Genomic DNA, 16,938 nt, shown 5'->3' on the forward strand with positions numbered 1-16,938 from the left:
TTTAGGGTGTTAGTTTGTTTTATGCTCTCTTTCTGGTACTCTCAAAGCTTATTTCCGGGTATCTCGATTGAAATTTCGCCTTGGTATTCTTTCCTCATGGATTTTCTTTCCCCAGATAAACGCAATTTATTGCTGATTCGTCAAATTATTGAAGAGGAAAAACTGAGGAAGAGTTTCCATTGGAATCTAGGGCTCATAAAATGGCCTTAAGTATATGGGAGAGCAGATGGTTGCAGCTGATCGCTGCCTCAATATTAATTTATTTCATTTATATGGACGCAACGCTCTATATTCTATTGCAGGTGAGCTAATTAACGAGAGGGATAACAGTGGCCCTGTTATTAATTACTTCTATAAAATTGTGATCGATGTTCCTATTAAAAATTGTCGCATTTTTTTTAAATTAACGTGTTATCTAGTGGTCAATATGTAAAAAGCAAATCATTGAAACCCTTAACCAGTTTACAGAGAATGGCGGACGGACAAATATTTCGTCGCAATTGTTTTTCATCGTAAATCTGCATCATTCTCGCCCTATTCAAATGCGAATTGGATATAAATATCTCTTCTGTGAATTGTCTTTAAACCAAACACCGAAGAATTTCTTTGTATCCCAAATCAGCTGTTCGCGTCAAAATCCATTGCTCTCCGCACTGGAAATTCGGCTCTTTATTTTGCGATGAAAAGCTGCCTCGAAGAGTTCTCCTTTGAGGTAATAGGTAACATTCGTCCCATGTGTCGTAGGTACTATGGTAATATACCTTCCAGTTCATCCCTAATAAGTACCACGAACACATTGAGTAGCTACAGGTGGAAGTCGAACATAATGAATAACTGATCGTAGCGCTTTTCCATTTGATAATTTTTTTTATTTTACGACCGGGTTTCGATGTATTACACCATCATCAGTGGGACCTGATGATGATGTAATACATCAAAACCCGGTCGTAAAATTAAAACAATTATCAAGTGGAAGAGTTCTACGATCAGTTATTCATTAAGTGCCAAGAAATACTCAAAAGATGGATCGTAGACGGCCATTCGGCGGGCAGCACCTTTTCCCAAGAGCAAATGTGAAGCATATTCCTCGCTAGGCCCGTGGAGTATTTGCTTGCGTTTCACAATCGGTCATCGTTATTAAAATCGGCCTCTAGTTTTCACTAGTTTCCGGACTCTTTTGTAAAGGAGGAGGTTGATCACGGTATTTCTCATTGTGAATGGTAACTGTACTCTCATTACACCTGCTTTAGCTATTCTCTCAAACTCAGCAGAGCAGAAGTTTGGATACATTAAAACGATCACCACATGGATAGCTACCGCTTTCTTTATCTTTAATTGCACCAGCGCTGTGTCATAAATCTAACCAGGTAAATTCGATAGATTTATATGCAAGAGCCCTTAAATACATATATACACTAAAATAGGGATAGTTGCGGGTGCAATATGGTATTTGGTTGGTATTTCTCCAAGCAATAAGCACGATGGGCGTCAATAGTCTCATTGTCAATGTTGTTTCGCGCTTTACTAACTAAATGGTGCCAATTATTATACGCAAGTGCATTTATGCATAGGTGTGTACATATTTTTTTGTCAAATTCCAAAGAAACTGCGGAGATGCCGCAACAGTAACTTTTAACGGAGTCATCCGCTAATGTGCATTTTAATGCAACAATTTCAGAGCGTAAAAATCATTCGCCTTGACTGGGACTCGAACCCAGATCCCTCAATATCCGGTCGAGTGCTTTAGCCACTTAAGCTACCGAGGCGTCCTCTTAAACTCTGAATATTTTTTTGTGTGTATAAGCATGCAAATAATAAACTGGTTCACTTTAGAGCATGAAATATGAAAAAAATTCAAATCAATAATTATGTAAATTTTAATATATTTCAGTATTTGTTCATAATTACTGATCTTTATTTTTCAGAGCATGCCCTTTACTCCAGCCGTACCCACAGATTCACCCGACGGAAATAGCTTGGATCCCATGTCTCAAATTGCCTTAAAGACGTTGTTACTAGACCCACCGAACCACTATATTCACTTACCATTGGCTGTGTTTTTCAATGAGGTATGTAAATTTCGGTGAATTGTATCACAACGTCCATAGGTATATGCATGTGTGATGCAATTAGATTACTTGAAAATAGTTCACGACCACAGCTACGCGTCCCACTCTTTCGATCCCCGGACGTCAGTTTCCATGTGGGTGGGTTATAATTGTGCCATCGAGGTAGTTTGGTACATATAAATGAACTTTCTGGTTTTGCTATATTGCTGGTTTTCATATAATATTCTCATCGCCAAAATCCCCTTAGAGTACGACCTGATTTTCTTGTTTCGTAGTTACCAATTCCTTAATCTAATGGCCCGAATATAATAAGCGATAAAAGCACAAATAATACTGAATTGATTTAATAGAATTAGATGTCGTCAGCCTTTGTTAGCATCAGAGTGCCAAATATTAGTTAGGAAAAAATGGTCAGCCTTGATTTTTGGCATGGTCAAATTTTCATTTATTAGTTATCATTATATAAGAGAGTGAATATTTTGCAATACCTTCCCTTCTTAGATAAAGATGGGCACAATTCCTTCAACACAGTTTCTTCGTGTGGAAATTGAAAGAGCGTCCCTGCTCTAAAGTGCCAATCCACCTCGAAATAAGTAAGGCTAGGAAGTCGATAAATATTGCAGGCTCTCCTCTGGACGTCATACTTCCAACGCTCTATTCGGTATAATTCCTATTCATACTTTAAAAAGACCCATTTTAGAATCAACTTCCATCATTTCATGAGGAACACAATGTATATTTCCACTGTTCTTTATATATATTCAGTGGAAATATACATTGTGTTCTTCATTTAATGAATATGAACTTCCACAAAGTTGAGTCTGAAACAATTGCATACAATCAACTTCTAGTTTTTTTCTCAATTGGACTGAATTTACTTTTTTGTAATGATTAAGAATTTTGCCATTCCCCATTTATTCAAATTTTATACTTTCTTATTTCTTCTTTGTGGCACATCTCGCTGTCAGTGAATTTTCCTCATTTTTATTCCCGCTTTAAATATAGTAATTTCCTGCCTTATTCACGTAATTATTTTTCGTGTTTTTTCAGAATAGCTCTAATTGATTGTCCGTTCGGGAATAAAGGATGCCTTCCACGTAGTGACGCTAATAAATGACATTTTTTAGAGAATAATACGCGTTGAACAATTTTCAAGTAACATGCTTAATGTTGCTATGGAACATTTCACCTCAGAGGGGCGAGAGGGAAGAATCCATAGTTAGACCGATGGACTTTTTATAGTATTACAAGTTGCGTGTTAGATAAACTTATAGATAGAGAGAAATATTCTTTTTTTTACAAAGGAGCTCTCTAGCTGGGGTTATTCGATAAATCATCCACTTAATTTTAAGTCGCAGCTGTAAGGACGGAAAAGAGCCAGTTCTGTGAATCAAAGGAGACCAATTTAGCATTTCTGAGTAATACGATTGGCCTTAGATAATTTGCAATCCATTTGGTTAAGGATTATAACACTTACTCTTGTCGGCCTTTTGGACAATTAGAATGGCCTCACATAAACCTGTGAGGGGCCCTGAACTGTAAGGAACCGGAGACGTTGGATAGTGTATTAAAGAAAGCAAAGATGAAGGTTGAGGTTGTGTGGGCAAACAGCTGTTTCCTGTCGATGCTCCACTCACAATCTGCATCATGGTTCTTGATAACCCCGTCTGAAATTGGTGAAATAAACGGTCTATATTTAATCACTTTTTGGAGGAGATTGAGGTGACTCTCCACGAAGTAAATGATCTGCTAGATTAACTACACGCTTGGCGGTAGGAGTGGAATCGTTGACACTGGGGAGGTGGTTTTGGAATTGTTGAGAAATACGATAACAGCGGTACATTTTCTGCCTATCTTGCAAAGTGTTTCACATTTTTTTTAACGGAAATTTTGCTGACACAATCTTTCACGTGGTCAAACAAGTGTTGTCACCTTTACCAGGATGCGTAATTCCACCAAAATTTTGATATGTGACACAAAAGTAGATAATGAAAGAAAAAGTCTCTAACTTCGGCTCTCCTTTTCGCATTTTTTCGACGACACTGGATTTTTGCGACGTGTGATGCTCGCCTGACTGATTTGGATGAAGAACTGGTGTGGACCGGAACATTGGTAAAAATCGTCAGCTTCAAGCACTTTCTGTTGAAAATGATGCCCCGCGTTTAAATGGAAAATGCATCATCATTTATTTAACATACGAGTTCTTGATTATATTTATACGAACTCGCATTTATAAAGCTGAAGATATCGACTCAAGATAAATCATGCTTCGAAATATTTATTGACCTGCCAAACTATAATTGCGGTAATGGTGGAAGTGGCCGGCAGCTGAGGTCATTCGCGCTATTAGCGATAGAAAGGGGTAACTTTGTAGGCGTACGGCTTTCAGGGAATGAGGGATAGGAGTTGGGAAACCTGCCGCGGGCAATAACCTACTTAAAATGAAAGGCGCCAAGGGCTACAGAAATTAACGTACCATTCAACGGACGGTAAAAAATTTGCCACAACCAGGAATAGAACCCGGACCCTCGGGTTGTAAGACAGTGGCCCAAGCGATCCCGATGGCAACCCATTATTATGTAATAAATAATTCAGCCTTACGACAAAAATACAAATAGAATTGTATGGGTGATAGTGAAAATTATTATGGACAATAAATAGCGACATACGAGTATATTGACGAAGCAGAAAAACCGCAATCAGAGATTCCATAACAAATAACAATCCACCGATACGCACTCGAGAGCTTTCTTCAATTGAGCACACACTACCTAGCTACGTAAACTATCCCACCTGCTCTATTTTTTTCCCACCCTCCTCCTTTAACGTTTAATTTAGCCTTTATCTTTGTGGAAAATCGCATAACCTATGTTTTATTTACATTTATTCTCATTCCATATCTATCCCACTGAATTTCCAATTCACTCAGCAACGCTTGCAACCCCTTGGCTGACTGACAAGCTAAAGCTTGGTCATTAGCAAACCTAACTGATTTTATGCATTCCCCGCCGAATTTCACTCATATCTACAGCTCTTCCAATGACTTTTTGATCCTTTCTCCACATACCTTACATGATTTGTATAAAAAGTACCGGGAAAATTTTCGGAGAAATAGATTTATCTCAGATATTGCTTCAGTGCCTCATAATTTTTCAATGTACTTCCCTTGCGCGTCGACATACTTTTGCCAGCGGCTTTTTCACGACTCGAAGACTCCCTGGTAGGCGAGTTCGCCAAGCTTCTTTGACGGCACTTAGGTCCCCATGGTGGTGTCTTTCGAGGGGGAATTTCATTTTTGGGAATAGGAAATGAGAATAGGGTCTACTGATGCCAAGTCGGGACTGTTAGGATGTTGGGAATCATCGCGATGTCGTTGCTGAAGGTCTTCGCAAGCAGACGCTCGATTGTCCGTCAAGACCTGCGGGACGAGTTTAGCGCAGATATTTCGCATCGCCAAATTTTCAGTGATAATGGTGTGCACTGTCATTCTTTCAATGCCAGTACGATCCGCGATCATGCGCACACATAACCTATGGTCTGAATTCAGCACTTAACGCACACGTAAGGAAAAAATTTGCGACCGATACGTTTTACACAACCCTTGTATACGTTCAACAGCACAGGTAATAATGAACAGATTGCCTTACTCCGCTTTCCTGGAAGGGTGCCCAGCCAGACTCTTCGTACCCCACTCGCACCTGAGCAGTCTGAGACATGTACAGATTGCGGATTAGTCTCCTATCTATCCAATTATTCCTATTTTCTGCAATATACTCATTAGTAATATGTAGTAATTCCTTGATAATTATTCATTTGAACTTTTCTCATATTTAGCGGGAGATTTTTTAGCATACTATGAAACTCGTTTAAAAGTCTGAGGGTAGATTAGATACAATACTTTTAGCTCTGTTTTCTGCCCGGGCAAATGTTTTTCCCTACTTGGACGGAATTAAGTCATTTAGCGTTGATAAGGGACAATTAACACCCAGAAAACTATCGTATTTGCGGTAAAGTAAGCGTGGAAAACGGATAAAATCTTCTCCTTTCCCTCCAAATATAACCAATCTTCAGTGGCCGTCTGTCCTTGTCCTCCGTAATTTTGCAGTTCCTTTGGATAAGTGCGATATGATTGCGCAGAGCTCTGAATCTAAAATTAGTGATAATTCAACTATAGAGTAAACTATAATTAATTAAATGAGCCTAAGTATAAACATGAATGGATGTTAGAGAGGAATACTTTTATTGGTTATCTACATGTTACGGTAGGTTTTGGGTGGACGCAAGCTAAACAAGGGTACAACGACAGTTCCCTGGCGTGTCGTAGCAAAGCACCACCTGACATTCAGCATCAAAATAAGCTCCTCTTCATTTCCGTATACTTCCTTCCACCCTTCATTCCATCCAACATTCTTATCCTATTCTTACCCCTTCCTCGTTTTCCAAACATTCCCCCCTCTATCACAGTCTTTAGCATCCCATTGCCAATCAAAATACGAAATTAAACCGCTGCTTATTCACCATTCAGAAAGTTCACGAGCATTCAAGAAGTGTTAAGTCCAAAACGGCAAGCTACATGTGTTGTGCAGATTACGGGAATTACTGCATCGTATCATGCGTACGAGGCATCGCCCTAATAAGTTAGTGGCGCTGCGGACCAGAAATTTATTTTATAATAATTCTGAGTCGCATTTTTACGAAATTTTGAAGCGACGACAAAAAAATGCCTCTAGACAGCTTGCAAGTAAAAAGGAATTCGGCACGTATCATAAATAATCAAATATTTATTTCGATTATTTTTTGCTTTTACAAATCGAGTTCGCATTTCCGGTTATTTCATTCCGCGATAGAAGAAAAGGTGAGCCCGATCCAAAACAATTTAAACATAATTTTCTTTGAATAAATCTTGTACAATTTATTTTTTTTCGCCATGGAACGAATTATTATATTTAACATTAATGTATGGGTGAAAAGTTGTTTTCCATAAAGCGAAACACTATACGAGTTTTACGCTGTACAAGAATGATCGCGGAACAAATTATGCTCGTTGTACGAGGTTCAACTGCATATAGATATGTGCATACACCAGCTACCTCCACCACTAGCATTGTTAGCAATACGAAACCATGCATACACATGTACGTATGCATGATTTCAGATTGTAAACCATGCTAACTACAAATAGGTATATGGATAAAGTACTTGAAATTGTAGTTATAATTAATTTTCTCCTAAATGCAATTTCAAAAACTGCATATTTTGTTATATGTAATTATAATCAATTATCCTTATAGTTAGGAATTCACATTTGGAAGTCTATTATTCCCCCAAAATCCTTGAATTCCCTGAATGATGGGAAAATAAACAGATTTTATCAATACAAGTACTAGTCGTATTAAAGATGTGAATGTAGGCTTGTTCTGTTTTTTGGAAAAGGTCATACTATCTCACATATATTTAATTAAATATTCATTTATGTTTAGGTTACAAACTTCAGTAAATTGTTCCCATCCATTACTCCGAACATAATTAGCATAAGTCATGTGTTTGTGGCACTTTGTGGCATGACAATGGTTTGGAGTGATCGCCTGTCAGTTCGCCAGGTCGGTGTTCTGCTTTTTGAAGTGCGATCTTATCTTGATGCCTTGGATGGTGCAGTGGCCAGATCACGAAGTCATCACAGTCTGATTCACCTCGACATGGGATCTTCAGGCTTCTTCATAGACGGTATTTGTGATACATTTGGATCCATTGCTCTGTACATGGGAGTTCTAGTTTGTTTGACTGCTAGTGCCCCATTATTAACCCATCGAGAAAAAGGGGGATGCTTCTCGCCATCATATCTAGTCCTGCCACTTTCACAGACATCAAAAGACTCGGAGGAATGGCGTACAAATGGAGGAGCAGTGCATAGTGCCCATAAGACTATTACTCACCAAAAAAGAAGAGTGTTGATTGTGGTCATTTGTTCAGCTTTGCAAATGATGATTGGTTCCCTGTTTTGGAACCACACTTTGAGTATATATCACTCACTTTTGGAAATAAACCCATCTACAAACCATCAAAGGGTGAGTGATATCACTTCTAATTTTTATAGCATTTTTAATATAACCAATTCAGAGTAATTTGCATTCCTTCACTTGCATATCTGGCATTAAAGTGCAAAGGTTCATGGATTTCTTCAGTCCTAGTACCATGTTTTTTTGTTTCACAATTTCCATTTAGAAACCCTGACATAATATCAATATTGGAAGCGTGTCCCAGAATTATTGACTTATTTGTTAATACTGTGAAATGCTCAGTGTGAAAAGAAAAAATGGTTACTAATCTTGAAGGGTCATTGCTGCGGGATCACATCAACAATTATAAAATTGAAAAGGGTAAAAGTAAAAAGTGAGGATGGGTTTAGGTCTGCAGTTGTGGTAATGATTAATAAGAAATAAAAGAACCTCAGTGAAGAGATTCATAATGAGCATACAATACCTATGAATACTTCCCAGTACCACTCCTGGCCATTAATGATGAATTGGCAAAACATCCTCCAGAAAAAAAATGTTATGCCCTACCTTGACCAAAACCTCCCAGAACTGGGTGTTGTTTCCACCTATTCAATACACTTTCCTGAATTTCTATCCCTTGAAATCATCCAAAAAGATCAAAAACAAAACCACCAGAAACCCGCCGTCTAAATATTTGCAAGACTCAATATGTTTTGTAATGAATCACGATAGTGTTTTTCCTTATGAATTTTCCCATTATTTCAGTATGCTCTTTAAGCTTTAATTTTGTTTTGCATTTTGTTGGCTTGAGATACTAATTAGATTTTTGTATTGGGGTTTAGGTAGTTCAAATTGATGTCTTCAAGTCCCAGACCCTGTGGATAATTATATTATGCTGGAGATTATGTAATCCACATGCATTAATGGAGATGATATTAATATCAATTTTCATTGATAGACTCTGGGTAAGAATTGATTCATTTATTTCTGTGCTTTGTTTTGTTTCTTTACTACATGGAAATAGTGTTACGCAGATTTTAGGATCTAAATTATTTATGGCTAAATAATATATTATAATTACCGTATTTTCCCATCGATAACGCGCGCGTTATCTATGCAAAAATGTTCAGATGATCGAAAAAATGACGAAGCGCATTATGTAATAAAAATTGAAAAAATCCATGCATAGACGTATTTTTACAAACACTATATAATTTTTACGCGTATATATATACATATATATATATATATATATATATATATATATATATATATATATATATATATATATATATATATATATATATATATATATATATATATATATATATATATATATATATATTTATTTATTTATTTATTTATTTATTTATGCATGTATGTATATGTGGGTCGTGGAAGACAAGGGGGTAGAGCGTTGGACTGCTGAACGGAAGGGCCCGGGTTCGATTCCCGGGAAAGGCACTCTGGGCACCTGCAGCTCCGTCCAAATTATGTGAGATTTCGGGTACCGTCGGGATTAGTAATGGGTGAATTTTACCGTCACCTACCAAACCGACCTTCGTGTTGATTACTGTGTAAATGGATATACAGATGCGCGGCATTTATACACGTTCAAGATAGCTATGAAGCCCTGGCCGCGCTATATCTATACAAATTCATTACGACTACAAAGTTCTATGTGCGCGTTGCCGATGGGAAAATACGGTGATTACAATGCAAACTTTTTTTCAATGAGATCATTGAAACTTCACTTCAGGGTAACAATAAAATATTTTGCTCAACCCTCTATATTCCCACGGTATAATAACCTTATCATCAGAATCCTCTTACTGTTTTGCCAGCACGATCTGACTCCTATTGTCCACTCCTTAAATATGATGCCCACTGCTGCAATCCTCCGTTAGTCTCCTGAGTATGTCACCCTGTTCAGTGTCCGTTGCTCCAGAAGTTGTTGGCCCCGGCCCATTTAATCTCGCTCACTCCTAGGATGCCGATTCCCAATCTGTCCATCTCCATATTGGCATTTTCCAACTTCCCGCATACTCCCAACGATCTCACGTTCCATATTCCTATTCTGCGTTTATCCACATTAACTGATGTTCCACTCCCCATCCGGAGATCCGATTGGGGGACTAGTTTACCCCCGGAATATTTTACCGGGAGGAAAGCCGTCATGTCACATTTGAATGCAAGGCTGCATTATCTAGGAAGAATAATTTGGCGATTTACCGTTTCTTTACACAAAAAGAAAGTACAAAGAGAAATAATAAATTTAGGCGGGTAACAAATAAAGCAAAAGAAGCATGGTTCAAGACGCAATGCGAGAATATGGAAAGTTTGCAGAGGGAGGGTAAAATTGGGACGCTATACAGCAAGGTTAAATCAATATCGGGAAGTAAGAACAAAAGATCTGTGCAAACAGTCGGAGATAAGTCGGGTAAGATAATAGTTGACAAGGAAAGATCCAAGAGAGATGGAAGGAATGTATAGAAGAACTAACTGTCTGATAAAGAACTTTAGATAGAAGAACCACAAGGTTAAACATAGAAAAGGGACATGACGTAGAGGAAGATAGCATAGGTGCAGGTTTACTCGACTAGGAGATAGAAAGGACTTTAATGGAGATGAAATTAAATAAGGCGGCGGGGGTAGAAAGCATTCTTGCGGAACTGCTAAAAGTTTAAGGGAAATGTGGGAGGCAGAGGCTATATGAACTGATTCGTAGTATCCATGAGGAAGGAAACTGGCCAGAAGACTTTATAACATCGGTGTTAGTTCCTATTGCGAAAAAGGTAAAGGTTACATCATGTGAGGACTACAAAACAATAGATTTGATATCCCACGCAGCTTCAGTTGTTCCCATGATCATCAACAAACAGATAGACATTAGGGCAAATGATTACATAGAGGATGATCAGTTTGGGTTCAGGAAGGGGTGAGGCACGCGTGATGCCATTACAGCAATGAGATTATTAATCGAGAGGAATATAGAACACAACCAGGAGGTATTTGCCTTTTTCGTATATTTCGAAAGGCAGTTGATGGAGTAAACTAGGAAAAGCTAATGAGTACATTGCAGAAAATAGGAATAGATTGGAGGGACAGGAGGCTCATCCGACACCTGGACATGTCTTAGACTGCTCAGGTGCGAGTGGGGAACGGAGTGTCCGGATGGGCAGTGTTAGGAAGAGGTGTAAGGAGGGTTTGTCCATTATCACCGTTGCTGTTCAACGTATATGCGGAGGAAATGATTAAAGAGGCATGGGAAGAACTGGAGGTAAGAATGAAAGTAGGCGGAGAATGCGTACAATCAGTTATGTTTGCTGATGGCCAAGCTCTAGTTTGTCAGTCAGCCAAGGGGTTGCAAGCATTGCTGAGTGAATTTGGAATTCAGTGCGACAGATATGGGATGAGAATAAATATTAATAAAACAAACGTCATGAGATTTTCCAGAAAGAAAAAGACTAAGCTAAACATTAAAATAGGAGGGCGAAAAATAGAGCAGGTAGTACAGTTTACGTATCTCGGAAGTGTTTTGGACCAATATGGTCAAAGTGGTAGGGACGTAAGAAGAAGAATTGAGCTATGAAAAGAGGCTTTCACAAGGAGGAGGGAGTTGATGGGAGGGACGTTGAATAAGGATGTTAAGAAAAGACTCGTAAAAACTTTGATATGGAGCGTAGCTATGTGCGACGCGGAAACGTGGTCACTGAAGCAGGATGATAGTAGTAGACTGGAGGCTATCGAAATGTGGTTGTGGAGAAGGATGGAGAAGGTGAAATGGACAGAGAGAAAAACAAATGAGGAAGTACTATGTGTGGTGGGTGAGGGGAGGGGTTTGTTGGGATAAATCCTAAGGAGGCAGGAAAAATGGATGAAGGGCATGGATATTGGTTGGCAGTGGGATTTTGAAGACTGTAATAGAGGGGAGAATTTTAGGAAATAATTTTAGAAAAAATTTGGGAGAGGGCAGGAACGGGATTGGGATATTGGACGGGATGAAGTGAGGAAGGATGTACCTAGAGATGAAGAGGGACTTGATGTAGAGTAGGTTGCTGGCTTGTGTTGTGTTAGGAGTCACAAAATATTTATTTGGTAGTTGTGTCCATCCAAAACCTACCTTAACCGGTAGATTACTAAAAAAGATGCACACATATATGTGTGTATACCCTCCTTTCTCCCTTATTCTCTTGGTTTATTATAACTTCCCTGTCCTCATCCTTGTCCCAACGTTCTTTGTACCTTTGTTAACCATTGCAATCCTTTTTTTATATTCCTGCAATTTAATAATATATTCTACAAAAAATGTACCATATAATCCTGAAATTTTTATTAAATTCACATATATGGAGATGACGTGTTTCCTATATGAGAAACTAATTCGATGCAAGGATATCACTCCAGAAGAAATAAATCTGCCATAACTAATGCCAAACATTGTATAGATGATAACATATTTTTAGAAAAAAATAGAAGATTAGTTTAAGAATGTACATTGAATATTTTTGCAAAATTAATGACTTCCGATTTCTGCCATTAATCGAAATACCATGAAATCCAAAAACAAAAATCCTTCAGGGACGAAAAAGCTGTACTTTCAAGTTGAAATCTCCTCTTTTAAAAGGAAATTGCTTGGAAAATAAGGGAAAAATAGAGGAATCAGAACATATACAAATGTAAGCTTCTCTATCATGATTTTCAGAGATAATTTGCCCAGAGAAGCATATCAGGTGCCCTGTCATTGTAACATAAGTTCGCCTAACACCCAGACACTGATTTCTCTTTCCCCATCTTGTAACTCAATCTGTTTTAAAAATCCTACCCTAATATCCTGAAATTTAATTTGCTTGAAAACATGGGGGTTTATGGGTTGCTAGCATAAAAGGGGTACAACTGGTTATGAATCTCTTATGCCTCAAACTGACAGGATGTTTTCTTCTTTGAAGGGTCTAATATTCTATATTTTTTATAAATATGAATACTCCTATTTTTCAGGAATTCCTCCGATGGACACAGTATTACGGATTTGTGGTGATTTTCACAGTAACAGTTGTGACACAGGCTCATATCCATTATGTCACAAGTTTAATGAATTCTGACTTCGTAGTGGAGAGTGTTATAGGTTATAAATAACTAAATAAAGACACTTTGGGTATTATGTCTGATCATTATTCATTAAATATTTTACTGATGAACTCATGAAAGAGATACTATATGTATCGATAACTTAAAAATTCTCAACATAATTTCTCATAAATGATTGGTACATTGATTTCATTCAGCTGATTCATTGTTTCTGTAAACATTGATTTGAAGAATTGGTATTTTTTTAAAATTCAGTCACAATGCATGAGGATAATGACATAGACTGTGCAAAAACTAGTTATTATCACAATTGATACAAGAGATATTATTAATTTTATGCTCACTATAGTGGACATTTTAAGAAAAAAAATTTTAACACACCTGATTTTATTTCTTTCAAATTGAAAAATTCATATAATTTGAACTTTATCATGTTCATGGCTTAAACGTTTGCAATTGATTAACCTAGGTATTCCACCTCTTGCCTATCTCTCCCATACTCTCAAATTATGTTGGCCAAGTCTTCTCTCTCCACTACCTCCAGGGAAAATGCATGGATTACTTCGTGATCGAATGCCCTAGGTCCTATGCCTTCCTTTGAAAAAGGTTTTTATGCCACCAAAAGACTCAATAAACAAAGTCGTAAGTGTCCTTTTATGCGTTTTTAGTCTTTTGTGCCTGATCACACTTGTGACTCTAAGCATATATTTTCACTTTTGTGAACATTTAACGCGAAAAGACATCTATGCCTTCGTATATGTCCGCTTTAATTATGCAGCATTTGGAATATGCCGCAAGTATTTGGGATCCTTGGGAGAAAGCGGCGATTAAAGAATTTGATAAAGTCCAGCGAAAATTTATCAGATTCGTCAAAAATAGTTATGATAGGAAGACGAGTGCGACAGATCTTTTAGAGGAATTAGACTGGGAGCCGCTTCGCATGCAAAGAGAACAAGCGAAACAGACAAGGTTCAAAACACACGAGTTTAACTACAGCATAAAGTGAATTATTATGTGCATGGTGCATGTGCATGTGCAGGTTAAATTGCTAGTAAATGCATTTGCATGTGTTATTGCTAAAATTGGTTTTGCGTAAATATATACACCTCTGCTGGTTTGAATTGGCATGATTATATTAGTTTTGCATGTGGCTTTATTCTGTTTCACGGGTGGTGTCCTAACACGCCCCACCCTACGCCCTTGCGGCGGCTAGTGGGGTATTGTGTGGATGCTGATGTACAAGGTTTGCATAAAATGTATAGGGACAAGTTTCGGAGAAACAGATTTATTTCAGATACTGCTACAATGCCTCTAAGTACTTCAGAGTACCTCTCTTGACCGTCGACACAATTTTTCCAGCGGTTTTCCACGACTCGGTAGGCGGATTCCGGAAGGTCCTGAAGAGTTCACGTGCAAGCTTCTTTGACGACACTTAGGCCGCCATGTTGGTGTCCTTTGAGAGAGTATTTCATTTTTTGGAGTAGGAAATAGTCTACTGGTGCCAATTTGGGACTGTAAGGGGGTTGGGGAATCGTTACGATGTCGTTGCAGAAGGTCTTCGCAAGCAGACGCCCGACTCTGCTCTTGATTGTTCGTCAAGACCTTCGGGACGAGCTTAGCGCAGATATTTTGCATCGCCAAATTTTCAGTGATAATGGTGTGCACTGTCATCTTATCAATGCCAATACGATCTGCGATCATGGGCACACTTAACCGACGGTCTGAACTCAGGACTTCACGCATACGTTTGAACCTAGTCGTCGGTTCTTGACCTCGACAGCCATCCACCGCGGCCGTTCAGCCCATCCTCCATGCTGTCTCAGCCATCTTTGAAGATAATGAATAACTGATCGTACCACTTTTCCACTTGATAAAATTTTATCCAGCGGAAAAGTGCTATGATCAGTTATTCTTTATGTTCGACTTCCATGACATCACGCCTGAAGCTACTCAACTTGATCCTTGAAGAGCTTGTGCAACTTAAAAACTGCAGTTTGCGATTAGCTTTCATCCTTGAAAATTTGGTGAATCATGTCTAACGTCTCCGTACCCGATTTCGCCAGTACAACACAAAATTTGATGGCATACCGCTATTCAATTGTTCGCTGTTTATTGCACTTGTACCGAGTCACGCCACAGGGGTCCACTAAAACACGATTTAGCCTGAACGAACGCTCGTAGGCGATTGACGCCTGTTGCATGCTGAAGGTCAGACCCCCTCACCACCGAGCCAGGGCGGTGCGAGCGCGTTGCGACGTACAGTCACGTCAGGACAAAATTGCTCTCTATACTTTTTATAAAAACCTTTTATGTATGCGTAAGTGCTCTCGTGACCGAGCAAAAGTGTTTTTTTCCGAAGAAGGAAAGTTTTAAGGAACTATCCTCAAAGGACGACGCAGCTCCGTTATCTTACGGTATTTTTCCCGTATTAATTAAGTAATCGCAATTCTGCTCTTTATGGTAGGTTTTGGTTTTAATGGACCCATAAGAAGCAGATCTGCGTTTCTTAGCTTCGTCTAACAAGGCAAAACCCACACCCTACTCTACAATGAGCTGTTCTTCAAATTCGCATGCTTACCATCTCGCTTAATCTCGTTCGACATACCTTTCCTTTTCTTCCTCTTCGTCGCCTGCCTCACGTTCTCCTCTTTATCGCCGTCTTCCGTATTTTCTTTCCAATTAAAATACTTTGCATCCACCTTTCATGCCTCCTCTGGGTCTCTCCCAATAATACTCTCTTCCTCTTTCATCATGCCTAGTACGAAAGCATGGGAAGGGAGTTTACAGACCGGACACCAGAATGTGGTCGAATTTGTTTGTTAGCAAGTCTTTGTTTTTTCCATTATTAATTCCAGTAAAAAAAATAGCATTTTCGACAAAATTTGGGCACAAGCATAGGATACATTGTTCTTTTAGCATGTCATCTGAACTGAAGGAGCACGTCAACCTGTTTGAAATCGCTGTCAAATCCTCATTTTATTTTCTGTCCAGTTCCGTTAAGTTGATGAAACATAGCATCATCATTGACTTTTCCGCATCTAACACATTTGATTTCGTCGCCGGCATTAGAAATATTCTCACATACATTTCCTACACCGTAGCCCAGCAAATTCTTATCATTACCATTCCTTACCATTGCCTCTAATCTTAATTAAAAACCCCAACAGCCCATTGTTTTCTAAGTATTTAGAAAGCCATCAAATTGAGGTGATTTCAATCTTGCAATTTTTTTACCTCTACAAAAACAAGCTTAAAGCCCTCCAATTACTTATGAACCGTCTTCTCTATAAACCTATTACATAATTATGCCTTTCAAAAGATTACCTGAGTCGTTCAATAAGTCCCCAGGAATAAATTGACAAGGAAATTATTTTGGTAGAGTTTAAAATGTTCAACATGCTCTCTTCTTAGCACGATATACCTTTCCCAGCGTGCCTCCAACTATTTAAGTCGTCCAAAAAGTGGGATTTCTGTAGGTACCCTGAGAAAAGGCAGCTATGTTGGCGATAACGTCCTCGTTCGACGTGAATCGTTGTCGCCGAGCCATGTCTTCAAGTTTGGAAATTAAAAAGTCCCTGGGGGCAAAATCTGGTGAATATGAAGGAGGTTGTAATGATTGATTTGAATTTTAGTTCATAATTTTCGCCATCAAAACCTCGCATGTGTACACCCGTGCACCCGTGGCCGACTTCACGGTCTTTTCCAACTTCGGAGCTGGATCGCCTTTAAAAACCCACTGTTTTGACTGTGGCTTTGTCTCTGGAGTATGGTCGTGTATCCATGCT

At 38.6% G+C, this 16,938-nt stretch overlaps 1 protein-coding gene across 1 annotated transcript; it reads left to right on the plus strand.

The window, feature by feature from the left end:
- Positions 1-147: 147 nt before the first annotated feature.
- LOC139700750 (ceramide phosphoethanolamine synthase-like) lies at positions 148-13,201 on the plus strand. The gene is made up of 5 exons (XM_071599184.1): positions 148-302; positions 1,926-2,069; positions 7,550-8,134; positions 8,908-9,030; positions 13,064-13,201. Exons 1-5 carry the CDS (start codon positions 201-203, stop codon positions 13,199-13,201), a joined length of 1,092 nt encoding a protein of 363 aa, XP_071455285.1. The 5' UTR covers positions 148-200.
- Positions 13,202-16,938: the final 3,737 nt, after the last annotated feature.

This window comes from Hetaerina americana, unplaced genomic scaffold (genome assembly GCF_022747635.1).
Source record: "Hetaerina americana unplaced genomic scaffold, ioHetAmer1.1.p SCAF_109, whole genome shotgun sequence".
NCBI classification, from domain to species: Eukaryota; Metazoa; Arthropoda; class Insecta; order Odonata; family Calopterygidae; genus Hetaerina; species Hetaerina americana.

Coding starts and splice junctions, on each gene's coding strand:
- LOC139700750 (XM_071599184.1), top strand. CDS start 201: ATGGCCTTAAGTATATGGGAGAGCAGATGGTTGCAGCTGATCGCTGCC. Junction 2,070..7,549: donor TGGCTGTGTTTTTCAATGAG/GTATGTAAATTT, acceptor ATTTATGTTTAG/GTTACAAACTTCAGTAAATT. Junction 8,135..8,907: donor CATCTACAAACCATCAAAGG/GTGAGTGATATC, acceptor ATTGGGGTTTAG/GTAGTTCAAATTGATGTCTT.